At 43.2% G+C, this 20086-nt stretch overlaps 1 protein-coding gene across 1 annotated transcript in view; it reads right to left on the reverse strand.

The window, feature by feature from the left end:
• SUCLG2 (succinate-CoA ligase GDP-forming subunit beta) overlaps nucleotides 1-20086 on the reverse strand; it is a 449139-nt gene that overhangs the window by 186631 nt on the left and 242422 nt on the right. Inside the window, exon 9 of the mRNA XM_069206576.1 lies at nucleotides 10535-10677. Within this exon, the coding sequence (XP_069062677.1) occupies nucleotides 10535-10677 (143 nt within the window). The remainder of the gene's footprint in view (nucleotides 1-10534; nucleotides 10678-20086) is intronic.

Consider the following 20086-nt stretch of genomic DNA (forward strand, 5'->3'; position numbering starts at 1 on the left):
AGGGCTGTCCCCAAACATTTTGCCTTTCTCCTCCTATTTTTCAGACCTTCTTTTTGTTGGCTTTAGGTCTCTGTACACTTTACCACTGCTAATCAGTGCTTGTGCTCTAAAACATGTTTGATTGGTTTACACCTGTTTGGCATATTTAATTTACCTATAAGCCCCTTGTAAAGTGGTATACAACATACCTAGGGCCTGTAAATTAAATGCTACTAGTGGATCTGCAGCGCTGATTGCACCACCCACAGCAGTAGCCTTTCAATCCAGTCTCAGGCCTGCAACTGCAGGGCCTGCATGCACAGTTTACTGCCACATTGACTTGCCATTTCAAATGACTTGCCAAGGCTTAAACCTCCCTTTTCTTACACATAAGTTACCCCTTAAGGTAGGCCCTAGGTAGCCTTATGGGCAAAGTGGTGTGTATATGAAAGTTAAGACATGTTTTGCATGTCCTAGTAGTGGCAAACAGTGTATGTCGTTTTTCACTACAGTCAGGACCACTCCTTCCATGGGTTAGCATTGAGAATTCCCATATTATATAATTATATATATATATATATATATACATATATATATATATATATATATATATATATATATTAAAGTGGTAATTTCTGACCTAAAAAAAGTAGCGTTGGCGTGTTTGGTATGTTTGGAATAGTAGTGAGAAATCCCGCTCACTGGTGTAGTTGGATGTTACATTACTATTTAAAAAAAGCACAGTTTTAGAAAGTGGGCATTTCTCTGTGCTTATAACTATGTGCTTTGCAGCCCAACTCCAAATCACGTCTCGGGCTGAGTGATAGTTACACTTTGTGCATACTTTCCAGACAGCCACAAACAGGAAGGCTGAGTGTGACAGGAAATATATCTGCATACGTCTGCATACTGATAGTCTCTTTGGGCTGTGAGAGGGAAAGGTCGTTTACACATTACATGTCAATAGGTTGTGTCCTGCCCTCACACAATGGGTTGATTTACCCCCTACTGATGTCTGAAGCCAGAGCTGGGTTGAAAAGGGTTTGTGTTACACTTGAAAGGGTTCCTTTGAAGTCACCCCTACATCAAAGACATTTTGGAGTATCAGTACAGGGGCTCTGAACCCATGTTATAGAGCACTTTTGGAACTGGGACTGAACCTCTGTCAGAAGGACTGCTGCGTTGATCAAAGGACTCAGTTGGACTGCTCGTCTGCTGTTGCCCTGCTGCCTGGTACTTGCTTTTCTGCTTGTTACCATGCTGCCAGCTGCTCCCTTACTTTGGTTCCATTAGGCATTTCTGGGCTGCCAGAGGAACAGCCATATAGGCTACTTGCTTCTTTGTGCAGGCCTGCTTGCCTTGTGCGCCTCAAGTGCCTCAAAAGAGCCCAGCGCGTCAGGAGCGCTGCTTCATGCTCCATGGCTTTTTCAACAAAGTGCATGGTGATCCCTTTGGAGTTTTACTCCATTTGTGTCACTGAAGCATGGTGAGCACTCCATTTTCACTGGGCGTGTGAGGAGTTCTTCATTTGGTTCTCGGTGCATAGGGAAAGCTTTTGTTTTCTCCCAACGTGTGGGCAATGGTGATTGTTGCGCCCAACCTCTTCCAGAAATTGGTGCATGGTGGGCGCTGCATGCTGTGCCTGGGACTGGTGTGTCCCTGAAGTTGCTCGCACCACCCTAATCCAGCTTGACACCTGAGCTGGTCAGCTCTCCTTCCACAGCACATTGGAATCCTCCCTCAGTATAGCCCTCCAGTGAGGAAAAAGCCTTGGGCCATGCAAGGGAGCAGATCTTTATTCAGCCCCAGAGAGGAAGGGCTCCAACTGGACCTGTGTGTCCCAGAAATGACTCACACCACACAGCTAGTGCGGACGCGAGCCTGAGAGCCTCCCTTGCTTGTGGGGGGCTGACCCAGAGGTACCACCACCCTGCACTCCTTTACGAGCAGAGGCCCTCCTTCAAAGGGCTGCCCTTGTTCCTGCCACTGCACGACACACTCGCAGGCAGCTGCCTCCTTGGGAGTCTGCACAAGGGAGCTCGAGGACGATTCCCCGCAATTCTTGACCATGTGCGTGCCTCCACCCCCCTTTGATAACCTTAGACAGTGGTGACCTAATGTGGTGAAACCTCGACGGAGACCCACGGTTGCCATGGAAAACTTGTTATGAGGAACTGGCCTGGATTACCATAGTATGGGTAGTAGGTGCGCAGAGACTCCTGTGACCCACATGTGCTCTCCCATAACCATATAAAGTTTAGTAGCAGAACGGGTGTGCTGGGCCCTACATGATTATGGCAATAGGGTGTACCTTATGTGCTGTTCCTGAAAATACAGATCTGTCTCTAACAAGGTACTTCATTCCTCTGGGAAGTATCTGTGTGTAAAGGGATATTTTAATAATGTTTACTCATTACACCTAAAGTGACAATTTATTAATGCACCACTTGCAAAGTAGTTTACTGATATATGTTGTTTTGATTCTTACCATGTTTAGGATAATGAGTACTACCTGAGTAATTGCATTGTGTGCAATGTATTTATAATTCATGTTGTTGTGGTCTGAGATCTATATAGTTACAATATAAGGAGCATAATATATATGCAACCATGTGTGGGTTCTCTTTTGTAGTGCATGTACTGTGTTACTGGTATGAGTGTGTTGCACAACCACTTTGCACATTGCCTCTGCAGATACGCCTGACTTTTTGGTGCCAAGCTACCAGGGGGGGGGGGAGCACAGGTTATCTCTGGTGTGTAACTCTTTTGCCCTGACTAGAGTGGTGGGTTCTGCCTGGCATATCCTAGCCAACCACAAACCCCATTTCTGACAGTTCATATCTACCCTCAACCTACGTTTCATAATCTCTACATCTCAAGAAGTGAACAAAACACAAAAACAGAAACACTGATTCACCTTAGCTAATGAGCAGACTATGCATTATTAACACTTAATAAGCCTATTTCTATTCATATTCATCACATAATAATCCAGTGTTTTAGCTATGCCCGATTTAGGGAAAAGGGTTCCATTTCCTATTTCCACGTGGTATGACATACGACTCCTCTCTATTCCTAAATATTTGGAGTTCTTCGCCAGTTTAATCCTAGGCTAGAAAATACCACGGAATATGGGCATATTATACTGACTTTACCTTAAAGATTTTATATTAATATGTTTCACCTTAGTTTTGCCTTTCCTAAAAAAAAAAAAAAAGAGCCAACTTACATTTTTGGTAAGGAAGCAGAGAAACAAATGAATTAAGATACTGGAGTCTCAGTGAATATGGGAAGATTTAATTTCGGGTGCCAACTGTAAATTAAACTTTACTGAAATTAATATCATAAAACCTTATTTCCTGAACACCCAATACAATGATCACATATCTATCTCATTTTACTAGAGGTATCTGAAAACTCAATGGAAAGGATGCATTTTAGGAATAAAAATGCCCTTCAGTTTTAAATAATATCATGTAAATTGTGGCCGGATCATCAATTTACAATATATGAAGTGCCCGGTGCACTGTGTGTTATGCACTATTTTTAGATTGTATGTGGCACTGAGATCCTACTAATAATGATACACGCAGATTTGGTTCGACCAGAAACAGCTCTTGCTAATGGTGAATGTTTGAAGGAATTCTGTGGTACCTACAACTATTTTGGAGAGCAGGCATGCTGATCCTGGTCGAAGTGTCATTTTTTTTTTTTTTTACGGCTACCCCATTAGGTGACATGAGGACTAATGTGTATTCTACACCATCCATGTAAAAGAGCACTCTTCCTTAAAGAGCAGGCAAATGGTTATGCACCTTCTAATAGCTATTAGAGGTCAGACAAATGCTGTGCATCTATCATGGGTCAGTCTTATGACATGCAGATGCCATAAACATGTCTCAAACATTTTAACTTTTTAAAATCTTCTATGTGTAGATAAGATGAAATGGGGACCTACGTTTATAATAATCAGAGTAACTGTGGAATAAACCTTAATACAGTAAAATCAAATAAAATGTCAATAACAGTTCTTGAATCACTAAACTGTAAACGAACATGAGAAAATAATGACTCCTGCTTCAATAATAAGTTGAGCAAAAGGTAAACACAATGCTGACACCCTGGCTCCCACCTCTATTGATGAACTTCTCGGCAAAGTGGGTGCAGTTCTAATGCCTTTGTCAATTTACATTCAGTCTAATCATTGGATTATTTTAAGGAAGAAAAATAAATTGCTGCAATGGGAGAAGGTATAGGGCATTTTGTGAATCCAGCTCGCCACTGACCTACTGAATAATGCTCAATCTGAAGAAGTACACACATGGTGTAACCATCATTTCTTAATTCTGATGCACCCGTTATTACCAGTGCCTTACTGTTGTGTATGTGGAAACTTGGATTACTTCAACGGTTTTTATATGGCCTTACATCCAAACCAGACTAAACAAAGTAACCAAATCAGAGAGTATGTGTTAATCTTGAGAGTGGAATAGATTCTTGTCCACACATCTCCCCGGTTCTAGCTTGGCTCAAATATTTTTCAGACGTTCAAGATTACATTTGAGTTGTGTGCTCCATTTAATTGGACCTTCCTTCATAAACAATCAATTTAATTTAAATGCTAAACAAATGCATACTATGTACTTCATAAGGCTACTTGGTTGTTATAAATCTAGGGGATCGGGACAGGTGGTTGGACATTTAGAGTACCTGATTCCACCCACTGAAATAACCTCGCAGATTCCACGGGGTAGACAGCGCTGAATATGGCTGTTTCCCAAAGGTTCCTGTCTTTCATACCCTCATCTCAGTTAGGGCTCTCTGATTGGAGTTTCATTTAGAACAGCCAATCAGTATGTAGTTACTTCAGCACTGATGCTCCTCCAATGAAAGGGGCAGCAGTACAAATGCCAGGAAGTGCCGCAAATTTTGCAAGCATAAACACGAAAAATACTTTTACTTTGCCGCTGCCTTTTGCCTCGTGGCAGCAGTTTCACATCTGGTTGCTGCCCTGTGCCATGCTGTTGAAGCCTTCCACAATGAGGTTATCCTTGTTTGTATCCTTAGGCTACTGCCTTTCACTGCAAGGATTTTACACAGGCTGCAGTCCTGAAGATTCCATCCACTACCAGGTAAGCGTTAAGAGTGTTCTCTTTTTTTATTTTTTATAAAGCTTTCCTCCTTTCTCCTTTTTGTCTCACTACTAGTGGGAACGTAGAATGATTTGAGGAGGAGAGGATATGGTATTACTGTCAGAGCGCAGACTCTGCTTCTAGGGAAGGAAGGTCGAGTCCCGGCATCTGATCAAAATCCCGAGATCCTGGGCAAAACACTGGATTTACTTGTGACTTAGGGACAGAGACGTTTTAAGTCATGGGCAAAGTTGGCTCTTCCTTTCATGGTGTCCCGATAGAGCCAGCTCTGTTCTGGAGAGTCTCTCGTCCTGATGATCTTGAATAATTCTTAAACAGATTGCTTTAAACAGCGTTTTCCTTTAATTATTTTCATTGTGGGTGATGTGTAATAGTCTATTACAGACATTTTGCAGATAAATATCATGTTTATGTTTCATGCAATATCCATAAAAAAGTTTCTGTTAGATCAAAACAGGACCTCAGATGAGAAATGGGAGGGTGCCACACAGATTATTTGAAGTAATATTAGTGAGCTGCTGCTGCGTTACAATATTGAAAACACCAATCACTATTCCTGAATATGAGATGTAAATACATTTAGAATTTAGACCATTGTGCCTGTGCACCATCAGTGGCCTTGCCAAAAATGGCACAAAAGAGCTGAAACTGGATCAGAAATTAAGAGCTGATCCGAGCAGGGGCTCCCAAATACGTTTGGCCCAGGGTCCCCTAAATCCTTAAACTGTCTCTCCTTAGAGAGAATGAATTTGACCTTGATTATAGTCACTGGTGGTCATTTAAAGTGCTTACAATGCACTAAAGCTGAGTCCACATGCCTGATATAACAATTATTATGAAATATGCCATTTGTCATCACTTCTTGGTAGAGCAGATATAAATGATTTCTTGTGCAGTTGTTTTTGAATCCATGGAGGGCGATCTTCTTTTTAAGCAAATTACTTTAACAATGAAATGACTTGATGTTAGAGAAGGAGGGTAAATATCCGCTTGAATCACTTCTATCACATATGTGTTTGATGTAGGTGTCCCCAGGACTTCCTGGTAAAATGCAGATAGCCTCCTACTGGTGATAGCTGGTCATACTCCACATAATCACAGATTTTTCACTTATGTCAGAAAGCATATTTTGCATGACTTCTTTCCTGATATCATGTCTGGGGCGAGGATGTGGCATAATGACCAGAGCTGCCAACTTTGGAGCTGGGGAATGTTTCCTTGTGTAATGTTAAAGGCACTCCTGTAGACGGTCCAATACGTTTGGGTCGTGTTTATGCTATATAAAACTGGAAACAAATCTAAAAAAAAATGTTATGAGCATTCAGGTTTCTTTGCTGTTTTCTCTATGAAACTGACAAATTACAAACTGCTCTATTAAAAGCCTGCTGTGAGTCTGGCTCTTCTGCTCACCATCCTCTGATGTACCTTTTGTTCAATAACCTTACTGATCCAATTACCTAAATAGAATTTATGAGTCTGCCACTCTCTGTGACAAGTCTGTCTGCCAGATATAGTTAGTGTATGTAGTAACCTATAACAAATTTTGTGTTTTATGTGAAAAATGAAGCACCATTGTAATTGTTTTTTGTGCAAAATCTTTCTTGGAGATTTTTCATTTGAACTTTGTAATGCCTGTGGTTAGGAGACAGATGCTTATTACAAAGACTTCAGTTTACTAAGCACACTTACATTATTTAATATTATTTCCATGTACAACCAGGACTCTGTGGATGGGAATGGCTGTTGTTGATGCAGGGTACCAGGTTCCAGAATTTTTTGTTGTCGGGTGGTGGTGGGTGTGTGTGATGGGGAGGGGGGGGGCTCAGCCTAAAAAAGTTTGAAGACCTCTGATATAGTGACAGACAAAATTTATGTTATTTCTTGCACCATTTCTCTTGTGCAAAACACATTCTCATCAAACTGATCATGGACACATCGTGGGAATGATGGCTTTGCTTAGAACTTGAAATAGACTTTAAAGTCATCTTAGAAGGACACAAAAGAAAACATTTTCGTGTTGTGTAAAGGAGAACTGAGATAAGGATGTGTGTAATTTGCGTGTGCAAAAGGATTTAGAAAGCAAAAACCCCTGGTAACGGCTACATAAAAACAGGTCTCAAACAAAATTATCTAATGTGAAAATATCTTACTGGTGAAACACACACACAATGGCTGCACCACACATCTATCACGGGATGCTATTTACACTTCATTTTTTCAATTTCAGCTCATGCACAGGGATGATACACTGAAGAGAAAACCAGTGACCCAAAAAGAGATACTTTAGGACATTTTCACAATGACTTCCACCACAGTTTGCACCACTCAATGGAGCAAATGCTGCACAAGTCTGTCAAGGTTTTCCTCAAATGAAAAACAATTTATAGTTCCAAGTCAAATTCCCATTAAACTTCACACACTGCATTTCCCATCCATAGAGCTATTTACCGTGATATTGTAATCAATCTGTGTTCATTTCGAGCTGCTCTATCCAAGAAATGGTAATAGGTCTGAAGCAAAGTACTTAAAGAAAATATTTTTGCCATGCAACACCATAACATAGTTATTACCCCAATCAAACAGACAATAATGGTGAAACTATTATAATAAATTGTTCTAAAAAGAGGAAACAGTAACAAGCTATATTATGGAAGGCTACTTTACACCATAAGAATATGCTCTCGACGAGTCCAAACACAATACAAAAATCTACTCTTCCAAACTGTAATGAAGAAGGACATGCTGATCTGCAAAGTTTCACAGCACTGCTGACCATACAAATGCCATGATTTTTAAACACACATTTCTGTCTACTTTATATAAATGACACAATTCAAACACAGTAATTACGACTTCTACTGAATGGTTGCCTAAGCACGTAACTAGTAAAGATGTGTCGCACCTGCTTCCAAAGAGGGCTGGCAGGAGAACTCTCTATCTGAATTGAGAATAAACTGAGTGCGGAAATTTAGGGTACTTCCGATCTAGGAGAGGCTATCAAGCAACAATTTTTTTAAATGCCATGATGGCAAATTGTCGTGGAAATACTGAAAAATGTTTTACCAATGATCCAGGATCAGTTGCTTGATTTGATCATTAACTCAGAGGGTGTTTGCTGACTTGAGTAGGATGAACCAATAGACAGTCTATCTTAATTGGACACAGTCAGTCCTTAAAGTGTCTGTCAGAGTGGGTTGTTAACACCTTAGCTCTATAAAAGCATTGACGGAATGTTATCTAAATAAAGTTTCAAGGCCACTGGCAAATAAACAAATATTGGATGCGTACCTATAACATAAATTTTCACTTCTTACATCAAGCAGTCGAAGGGGCTACTTTTGTTAGTTCCAGGAGTTATTCATGAAGGAAAATGTTACCAACCTACTGCCACTACATGTGCTGCGGTAGTTCATATACTGTGCATAGAATGAAAGGCAGTACCCATCTCTCTAAAGTGGCGACTTGCAAAAAGCAACATAAGACGACGATTTGAACATCATTTTAAGTATCATTTAAACAACCTGTGCTGATGGGACACAATTGAATACTTCACATTTTTATGCTAGGAACACACTGCTCTCACAACCACCTCCACAATGACCCCTGTGGCCAAAGTCACCCCACCTTACTCGAGGACCAAGGAATAACTGTAAGAACACCCCCATCGAACGCACAGCTCCCTGAGTATCTTCCAACATCCTGCATCCCAAGCATCAAGACCACTCCATTAAAGTCTACGGCAGTCTTGAGGTAAAGTGTGGAACTGGACTTGAGACTGCTTTGGTTACCAGGTAATTGTCCAAATACTTCTTACTGGTTCCTCTGAACCTGTCAGAACTGGTTGCCCCACTCGGGCCGGAGTAGCCAAGCACAACTCTTTAAAACTTTTCAAATGTTTCCAAACTTTACAGTTATCAATGCTTGTTTTCACTTCTGACTAAAAAGCTGAGATTTATGTTTTACTTAAAAATCCATATCTCCAATATCCTCATGTGGATTTTGCTAATCTTGGTGTCTAAAAATTCATGAAAATATGATGTATGTTTATAGATTGATGTGGGACTTCGTTTATGTAGAACTTCTCATTTTGTTGTTTCAAGTCTTCTAAATGCTAAGTATATAGTTGAGCCTTGCTGCCCAAAGCCACATCTTCCCAGGGTTGAGCTAAAGGTTTTACACACAACCAAGACTGGACCCAACACAGTTTTAACGAGTGCATTAGACTGCAAGGTCACACAACAAAACCAGGTAATAACACCACAATCCTCGCAAAATGGATGAATGCAAGAAGTAGCTTGTGCTATAACGTTCTGCTCTGAGGTCTGGAGTAAGAAGCACCAAAGGAAAAAGCATTTTTATAGCTGAGCACACTCCTTCCTGAAACCCACCCCAGGACGAACCACTGACAAAATCCATCTGTTGTGTGTTTTCCTTTTATCTTCTTTTTATTAGGGAAACTGTGTTTGCATTTCATGTATGAAGATATTTTATAAATTTGCATATGAGAGAAGAGGAGACTGAAATAAAGAAGTGGCTACAGCAGTTGGCAAGAAGGTGACCTAAAGACAATGGAAGGTAGATGGGGAACCTGGAGGAAATCAAAACCCAACCATTAAACTATGCATTCTCCTCCTAAGGTTCAGAGCTATGGGTCTTTCTCCATGAGGACACAAGGGTCCTAACTTAATTGCTTGCATCTTATAAGACTTTCAGACCCAACTTTTCAAATCAACATTCACGCTTCTATCATCCTCGGTTGTTTATACTGGTTTCTCCTCATCATTCTATTTCACTTTGTTGCATTCATACTTTCATTTTATGTATGTGTGAGTACACAAATAAATACTACAATAAATAAAAGTTGTTTACGAGCAATAATGTCTTTAGAAGACTGAAGTTCATAAACGCTTGGCTAATGTACAATCAAAAAATTCTATTTCTAATGCCAAAAGAAAATCTCTTGTTGTTTATAAAGTGTTTCTTGTAAGGAAGAACATGGTTAAAGCGGTGTTTCAACGATCGGCTCTATGATAGAGCCAGCATTTAAGGTTTTTGTACCTAGTGGCTTGCAGTGAGGCTATGAATTATATTTTTAAATCTGCCAAATCTCATTTCACAGAACTAGGCCAAACTAAACACGATTTGAACAGATGAATGCCCTATGTCTAAACATAAAACAAAATCGATCTATAATTTAACTATAAAACCTATTTAAAAACACCTATGCCTCACTCTGGACAAAATTCTTCCCATTGCTCATTCGTATTTAATAATAATATATCACATTTGAACATGCTTACATAGGAATATCTAAACAATAAAACAATACTATGCTATGTTGAGTAGCTTCACTACTCAATTCACATTTTCCAATTAATACCTCAATTACGATATTATGATACCTTAGGATCAGCAGTAAGCAATTTGAATGCCTGATATACTTGGGCCTCTTTTACACCACCACCAAGATCCAAGAAGTTTGCTGGTTTGCCACCATGAAGGTCAATTATATCGCATGTTGCCATTGCAAGACCGGCTCCGTTCACTGTTCAAGGGGAAAAAAGATAAAAGCATTAACAAAATGAAGCCCAAGGCTGCAAAAAATAATATGATGCAAATTCCTGTTAAATTATAGAAATGCAGATATGTTATCGCTAGCTGCTCAATCTAATGATTACTACTTTTGCAGACCATAGCATACAAAAAACAGTTAAAGTTAAACGTAAGTCAGCAATTCAGCTACTGTGTGTACTTGATAGGCAATATGAACCAGATCTTTTTAAAGGAAATGTCACATGGTTCTGAACCTTAATATTCTAGTAACAATGCTCTATCTTTAGAATTGTATTATTTTAAACTAACATTTCCTAAACCACTTTTGAAATCCTCTAATTTCATCATTTCAGAATTAATATCTGCATTTTCAGAATTAGGCACTGTATTTGACTGCAATTTGTTCACCATTTTGGGTGGAGGGGAAAGAAATGAAAACTGTATATATTATAACAGTGGTGGTCACCACTATGTAGTTATAGTTAGGACCATGTTTCCATAGAAAAAGTGTTTTTTGACATGCCTACATCTTCGGCACCGTTTGACGAATCTTCACGAGAAAAAAGGGGCTAAAAAAACATTGCGTTTCCCATGTTAAGTCCCAGAGGATTCTTTAGACACGACTACAGTACAAACCACTGGACGGAATTACATCAAATTTGGCAGAAAGCTAGCTGTCAGTACGCAGATTACGCTTTCGCTGATTTGGTGTGAATCCGTTCAGTAGTTATTGAGAAATTTAGGGAAATTCAAATATGTACATCTCTGCCTGCTAAGTATTCGCGAACGAAGACGAGCTTGTGCAGGGAAATGCACAGCTCTGATTGGCTGCTTACACTTCAAACCAGGAAGTGTTGGCAACCATCTTGGGACTCGGTTAAAGCCGAGTCCCAGTAGAAAAGTAAAAGAAAAATACATAAAAAGGAGTTAAAGTAGAGATATCCCGACCAATTAGCACCTCAAAGCAAAAAAATAAATATATATATAAAAAAAAAATCTGCAAATTCCCGTGATTTGAACATTTGCAGCAAAACATTTTTTTTTTTTTTAAAGAAATGCGGGCTACTGGGCTTTTTTTTTTTTTTTTTTTTTTTAATAGGCCCTTGAGTAGGTCATGTCCAGAGGGCATTAAAAATTAAGTGTGGGGGGACCTCCTGCCCCCCACCCCCACAGCCTCGGGTTCCACTACCTCCTCGGAGTTTTCATTTTGTTATGTGCGGTGGACCCGTGCTCCCCCCGCTGCCCTGGGGACCACCACCTTCGAAGGCCTTTCATTTTTATATATGGGGGGCCCACAGCCCCCATGCCCTGGGGCCGACCAACCCCCTGTGGCTTCAGTTACAATATATGGGGGAATGCCCATGGCCTCCTTGCTCCCCGGGGACCCCCTACTACCCGGGGGCAAAGAAAAAAAAAAAAGAGTGAAAGAAAAGAAACCCCCCGGGGCTATCTTCACATTGGAGGGGGGTTGTGCGGCCCCCTTCATGGAGCCACAGATGGCCCTAGGGACTGACACCCCCAGGGCTGGTTCCTCCTATGTCCCGGGGTGCCCACCCCAGAGACATAGCTGTTTGCTGTAGCTTGGCTGCAGCACTGCAGCTGTAGCCAAGCCACAGCAAACACTTCAGGTTTTGACAGCAGGACCTTTAAAGCAGACCGGGTGTTAAAATATGAAGTTTCATTTCTGTCCCTCGAGGAGGACAGAGATGAAATGCTTCAGCAAGCAGGGAGCTGCTGATAAAGCAGCTCCCTGCTTGCTGAAGCAATGGCACCACGAGGGAAGCTTTAAGGCTTCCCCACAGTGCCAGGCAGCCCTTAAAGACATTTTGATTAAAAAAAATAACAAAAAAAATATATATATATTTAAAAAATATATGTAGGGACCGCGGGGAGCCCTTGAGTGCTCCCTCGTGGGTCCAGGATAGCCCATAAAGGGCTAAAAAAAAAAAAAAAAAAATGGAAAAAAGAAAAAGATGTAGCTCAGTTTGAAGGTCACAGACCTTTACACTGAGCATTAGGGGTTCAAGTCCAGCTGAACTTGTGACCTTTTATTTCTCCATAATAATAAAGTACAAACTATTATATTTTTTAACAAATACTCTTTTGTATTTTTTATTTTAAATTGTACACAAAGAGCTAATTCTAAGTATATCAGACATCAAAGCCTGAAAAATTCTCTCTCTCTTTCAATCAATTCTCCCACTCACACACCCACTCAATTACTCACCCACTCAGACACTCATGCACCCACTCACACACCCACTCAGAACCTGATTCATTCACTCACAGCTCCAGTCAGACCCTCATGCACCCACTGAGACCCAATCAGACAGTTACGCACCCACTCACACACCCAGTCAGACTGTCATACACCCACTCACAGACCCACTAACACCCTGATACTCCCACTCTCAGACCCGTTCACATACTGTGCTACAGCATTGCCGCCAGCTCGATTATGAGGCGGTGACAATGCTGTAGCCTGTTTCCCGCTAGGTTGGCAGGCCGAAACTGAGGTGTCCCCCCACCAACCAACTTTTAATGGGGCAGGTGGGGAGAAAGCCTGTGTGACAGCAACCTCCGCGTCGGAAGTTCGGCAGATGGTGAAAACCGTCTGCCAAACTCGTAATGACCCCCAAAGTCTTAAACCTACAAGCCTGTTTAATCTAACTGGTTCTAGGATTTTTCCTAATACACAATGCACAGGGAGCCACCTTGTGAGTTGTATCCAGAAGTTCATTGATTTCTGATAGGACCTGCGTCCAAAATTGGAATATTATACCACAGTGTCAAATCATGTGATAAAAGTTAGCCTCAGAGGCTCCACGTCACAGCTATATATCAGCGGCTCTGGGTTAATTGGAGCAATTCTAGCCAGAGCCAAGTAGGTTCAATGCAAGTAATTAATCTGCATAAACAAACTTATACCAGGACAAGCATTTCTCATATTGGCTGCGTCAAATATGACAATTGTGTGGCTAATAAGGGTAATTGTCTCAGGTTCGGAAATAAAGCCGAGTTATTTGTTGGAGACCAACTGTTTAGATAACCTAATCGCAAAACATTTTGAAAACATTTTGGCATCAGCGCTGGTCTACAAAATAATCCTATAAGAGCTACATTGATCTGAGGATTTATTTTACTTAATGAATACTGCAATGTTGGTTTTATCACAGCCTGGTGTCCTTATGTGGTGTTCTAGGGGCGTTCTAACAGCATAGCCATCTATGCAATAGTGAGAGGACATCCCTCAACACAACAATCATAGCCAAGACAAGCAGGAGAGCTGGGCGTCAGCTTCGCCAAAACAATTCTCTTTACGCTCAATCGTCATTGAAAAAAAGGTCCATTCTATTGATCGTGACCATAATGCTCCCTTCACAAGTTACTTTGAAAGGCTAACACGTCAGAAGGCTCAAAGCTGCCGCTGCGATTAGCCAGCTGCCATCTTTTGACAGCCTGTCGAGAACCACAGACATCTTCCTCAAACTGAGCTTACACAATTTACTATATAAAAATGGTTCATTGTTTCTTAAAAAAACAGTGTATGTTTATTCGTGTTTACATTGCCTTTTCTGAAATCTACAGGTACAGTCTTGAGAAATGTTTTCTTCGTGCTCATTTTTACTTCACTGCTTAAATGCAATGTGACCTGCATATATTTTTGTCTTTGTTAAAGGAAGATTTTTGATTCAGTAATCTTTTTTAAAGTTAGAAAACTGACATGGTTCCTCTAAACAGTCATTTCTATATTTTTGAGCGATAGAATATTATTCTGAAGGCTAAATTTCTGCTTTATTTCTTCATTTACAAGGGTTACTCTGAAGAGCTACTGTCACGTTGTAAGCAGGGACGAAATCAAAGCATCTTATACCGAGCAAGTAAAAGCAATGTGTAAGGAAATGCCTCCTTGGCATGGTTACCCCCTGACTTTTTGCCTTTGCTGATGCTAAGTTTTGATTTGAAAGTGTGCTGAGGCCTGCTAACCAGGCCCCAGCACCAGTGTTCTTTCCCTAACCTGTACTTTTGTTTCCACAATTGGCACACCCTGGCATCCAGGAAAGTCCCTTGTAACTGGTACCCCTGGTACCAAGGGCCCTGATGCCAGGGAAGGTCTCTAAGGGCTGCAGCATATCTTATGCCACCTTGGGGACCCCTCACTCAGCACAGACACACTGCTTGACAGCTTGTGTGTGCTAGTGGGGATAAAAAGACTAAGTCGACATTGCACTCCCCTCAGGGTGCCATGCCAACCTCACACTGCCTATGCAGTATAGATAAGTCACCCCTCTAGCAGGCCTTACAGCCCTAAGGCAGGGTGCACTATACCATAGGTGAGGGCATCAGTGCATGAGCACTATGCCCCTAAAGTGTCTAAGCAAAACCTTAGACATTGTAAGTGCATGGTAGCCATAAGAGTGTATGGTCTGGGTGTCTGTCATGCACGAACTCCACAGCACCATAATGGCTACACTGAAAACTGGGAAGTTTGGTATCAAACTTCTCAGCACAATAAATGCACACTGATGCCAGTGTGCATTTTATTGTAACATACACCCCAGAGGGCACCTTAGAGGTGCCCCCTGAAACCTTAACCAACTACCCGTGTAGGCTGACTGGTTTTAGCCGCCTGCCACACTAGAGACATGTTGCTGGCCACATGGGGAGAGTGCCTTTGTCACTCTGTGGCTAGTAACAAAGCCTGTACTGGGTGGAGGTGCTTCACACCTCCCCCTGCAGGAACTGTAACACCTGGCGGTAAGCCTCAAAGGCTCACCCCCTTTGTTACAGCACCACAGGGCACTCCAGCTAGTGGAGTTGCCCGCCCCCTCCGGCCACGGCCCCACTTTTGGCGGCAAGGCCGGAGGAGATAATGAGAAAAACAAGGAGGAGTCACTGGCCAGTCAGGACAGCCCCTAAGGTGTCCTGAGCTGAGGTGACTCTGACTTTTAGAAATCCTCCATCTTGCAGATGGAGGATTTCCCCAATAGGGATAGGAATGTGCACCCCTCCCCTTGGGAGGAGGCACAAAGAGGGTGTACCAACCTCAGGGCTTGTAGCCATTGGCTACTAACCCCCCAGACCTAAACACGCCCTTAAATTTAGTATTTAAGGGCTCCCCAGAACCTAGGAACTCAGATTCCTGCAACCTAAGAAGAAGAGGACTGCTAAGCTGAAAAACCCTGCAGAGAAGACGGAGACACCAACTGCTTTGGCCCCAGCTCTACCGGCCTGTCTCCCCCCTTCTAAAGACACTGCTCCAGCGACGCTCTCCCCAGGGACCAGTGACCTCTGAATCCCCAGAGGACTGCCCTGCTCTAGAAGGACCAAGAAACTCCAGAGGACAGCGGCTCTGTTCACCCAAGACTGTAACTTTGTTACAAAGGAGCAACTTTAAAACAACTTGCGTTTCCCGCCGGAAGCGTGAGACTTGCTACTCTGCACCCGACGCCCCTGGCTCGACTTGTGGAGAACAATCACTTCAGGGAGGACTCCCCGGCGACTGCGAGACCGTGAGTAACCAGAGTTGCCCCCCCTGAGCCCCAACAGCGACGCCTGCAGAGGGAATCCCGAGGCTCCCCCTGACCGCGACTGCCTGTTTCTCAGATCCCGACGACTGGTAAAGACTCTGCACCCGCAGCCCCCAGGACCTGAAGGATCCGAACTCCAGTGCAGGAGTGACCCCCAGGAGGCCCTCTCCCTTGCCCAGGTGGTGGCTACCCCGAGGAGCCCCCCCTTGCATGCATCGCTGAAGAGACCCCTTGGTCTCCCATTGAAACCTATTGAAAACCCGACGTGTGTTTGCACACTGCACCCGGCCGCCCCCGTGCTGCTGAGGGTGTACTTTCTGTGTGGACTTGTGTCCCCCCCGGTGCCCTACAAAACCCCCCTGGTCTGCCCTCCGAAGACGCGGGTACTTACCTGCTGGCTGACTGGAACCGGGGCACCCCCTTCTCCATTGAAGCCTATGCGTTTTGGGAACCACTTTGACCTCTGCACCTGACCGGCCCTGAGCTGCTGGTGTGGTAACTTTGGGGTTGCTCTGAACCCCCAACAGTGGGCTACCTTGGACCCAAACTTGAACCCCGTAGGTGGTTTACTTACCCGCAAAAACTAACAAACTCTTACTCCCCCCAGGAACTGTTGAAAATTGCACTGTGTCTAGTTTTAAAATAGCTATATGTGATTTATGTGAAAAGTATATATGCTATTTTGATTATTCAAAGTTCCTAAAGTACCTACCTGCAATACCTTTCATTTGAAGTATTACATGTTGTTGGAAAATGGGTTATTGGTAAGGGCAGGTAGGTACCTACACCTAGCAACAAGCCACTAACCTCCACCTAGGTACAGTTAGGTCTCAGTAAATTAATCCCAGCTCAACCCTTGGTAGCTTGGCAACGAGCGTCAAGGCTTAACTTAGGAGACAGTGTGTAAAGCATTCAAATATCACAAAACAGTAATCAAATAAAACACAGGAAACAGTTTAAAAATCCAAAACCAATTTATAAAAATAGTTTATATTTTTATCTTTAAAATGACACAAAAACGAATACAATCGGATAAAGGGAACCAGAGATATGAATTTTTAAAGAATTATTACTTTTCTAGCGCTTAGAAACAAAAAGCGCCAATCGGGTCATCTGGTTGCACCTCGACCGGGGCAAAGTCAAAGTTACAGGCCGACCGTGATGGGGCCCTGCTCGGCTACAAGTCGCGGGAGGCCTCGGTTAAAAAGTTACCTTCTGACTTAGTCTTTATTTTGGAGTTTTTCTTCACCGGGACGAACCTGCCAGTTGAATCCGACCTCCTGGAGCCCTTGTCCGGATACGCGATGTGGGTTTCCTCGGTGGAGATTTTTACCTTCGGACTTAGTCGTTTTTTCGAGATGAAAATCCTTCGACCGGGGTAAACCTGGATCTTGATCCGACGTCCGTGGAGCCCTTCTCGGATACGATGGCTGGGAGGTCCCGGTCAACTTTTTACCTTCGGACTTAGTCTCTTTTTCTGAGGTTTTTCTTTACCGGGACGAACCACCAAGTCAGGCCGGGTCGCGGTTGAGGCAAGCCGGCTAGAATTTCCGCGGCGGGTCGGTCCCTCTCTGGAGCTTTTTTTCTAAAATTCTCAAATCTTTTCCAAACTTCTGGGGCTTCACCCAGATGTTCTTTTAAGGTTCTTTTGGGGTCCACAGCTCACCCCAAGGGTCCAGAAGTTCTGTGATGGTCCTTGGGGGGTGCGGACTTCAACTCCCAGAATGCACCTGGCGCAAACTCCTTTTTGGCCACTGGACAGTGGTCAGCTGGTCACTTTTCAGGAGTTGGTGCAGGGGGACTCTGGATAGCAATTTTTCACCTGTAGCAAACAGGGAGTCCCTCCTTGAACCAGTTGAAGCCAGGCAAAGTCCTTCTTGTGGTGAAGCCCAATTGTGCAGCTGGTGCAGTCCTTCTGAGTGCAGGTTCCAGGTGCAGGCCAGGGGTCCAGCAGGACAGTCCTTCTTCTCCTTTAGTTCTTTTCTTCTTGAAATCTGGCAGGGATCTGAGGCGTGGGGGCAGGTCTGCCAGTTTTATCCTTGCTCCTGGGTGAAAAGCAGGGGGTCCTGGTCCTCCAATCAGGTACAGGGTCGTCCCCCTGTGATGACCACTTCCTGGGAAGTGTGGCAAAAATCCATCCCAAAAGGCAACAGTCTCTAAAAATCCAACATGGCTGAATCTGATTTTTGGAGGTTACATCTGGCTGAGCCCACCCACTGGTGTGGCTAAAAATCATAAACACACCCCTCTCCTGCCCTCTCCTAATCTAATCAAGGGGGCACCTAGTTGTCTGGGGTTGCAGGATGTGGGGGTGTTGCTGGGTGCTCCAGATGTCCTTCTCTGCCTTTGAAAACCAGTTTGGCAGCCCTCCCCCTTCCTGCCTCACCATCTGCTGAGGGGAGATTCTCTCCCCCAAGCACATTCCTTTGTGTGAAGCCAGGCCACTTCACACCTCATCAAGGCAGCTTGGCAAAAGCTGCTGCAGGCTGGCCAATCAGAGCACAGCAGCAAAAACAATGCAGAGCTGAAATTGGCAACTTTTTAGGTAAAGTCTAAACTTTTTACCTGTACAAGTTATATTAAATCCAACAACTGGAAGTTGTGGGATTTATTACAACAATTAATTTGATACCAAATTCTTGGTATGCAACATTTAAGGAGACTTTAAAATTTAAAATAAAGTCTCCCCATTCTAGCCTATGAAGGCCATTTACTTCAATGAGGGAAAAACGAATTTGGCTGTTTTTACCTCACCAGGGCTTATAAATCTATTTGTATAAAGTCCCTGCTTATAGTTACATGGCACCCAGCCCTAGGGGCACATAGGGCACACCTTAGGGGTGACTTATATGTAAAAATAAGGTAGTTTAAGACTTTGGAAGTACCTTTAATTCCAAAGTCGAATTTGCATATAACTTTAATTTAAAAGCAGCCAGCAAGGCAGGCTTGCTTTTAAAATGACACTGGGCACTTCAGCAGTGCACCTAGGTGTGCACCACCTATGCTGTGGTCCCTTAACCTACATGCCCTACCATATACTAGGGACTTATAGGTAGGTTAACTTAGCCAATTATAATTAGCCTAATTTGCATATCCATTTTACACAGAGCACTGGCCCTGGGACTGGTAAGCTGTACCCAGGGCACAGCCAAGAGTCAGTAACCACCAGTACCTATCCAAAAAGTGTGGGGGTGATCAGGCAAAAAAGGAGGACTTTCCTACACTGCCCCCCCCCCCAGATGAAAGGTGATGGGTACTAACCTACACCCTGGTAGTCCTCATCAGCTAAGTGGAAAAACCTGGAAAGGCCATCTGCATTGGCATGAGCAGTCCCAGGTCTGTGCTCCACTGTGAAGTCCATCCCCTGTAGGGAAATGGACCACCATAACAGTTTTGGGTTCTCCCCCCTCATCTGCATCAACCACCTGAGAGGTCTGTGGTCAGTTTGTACACGGAAGTGAGTGCCAAACAAGTAAGGCCTCAACTTCTTCAGGGACCAGACCACAGCAAAGGCCTCCCTCTCAATGGCACTCCATTTTTTCTCTCTGGGGAGTAGTCGCCTGCTGATGAAGGCAACTGGGTGATCATGGCCCTCTTCATTAACTTGTGCTAACACTGCCCCAATCCCTTCCTCTGAAGCATCTGTTTGCACTACAAACTCCTTGCTATAGTCAGGGGCCAGTAACACTGGTGCTGAACACATAGCCTGTTTTAGGGTGTCAAAAGCTTTCTGACACTCTGGGGTCCAAATGACCTTCTTGGGCTGTTTCTTGGAGGTAAGCTCAGTCAGAGGGGCCACTATGGTCCCAAAATTCTGAACAAACCTCCTGTAGTACCCGGTCAGGCCAAGAAAGGCCCTGACCTGAGTCT

This window comes from Pleurodeles waltl, chromosome 9 (assembly GCF_031143425.1).
Source record: "Pleurodeles waltl isolate 20211129_DDA chromosome 9, aPleWal1.hap1.20221129, whole genome shotgun sequence".
Lineage (NCBI taxonomy): Eukaryota > Metazoa > Chordata > Amphibia > Caudata > Salamandridae > Pleurodeles > Pleurodeles waltl.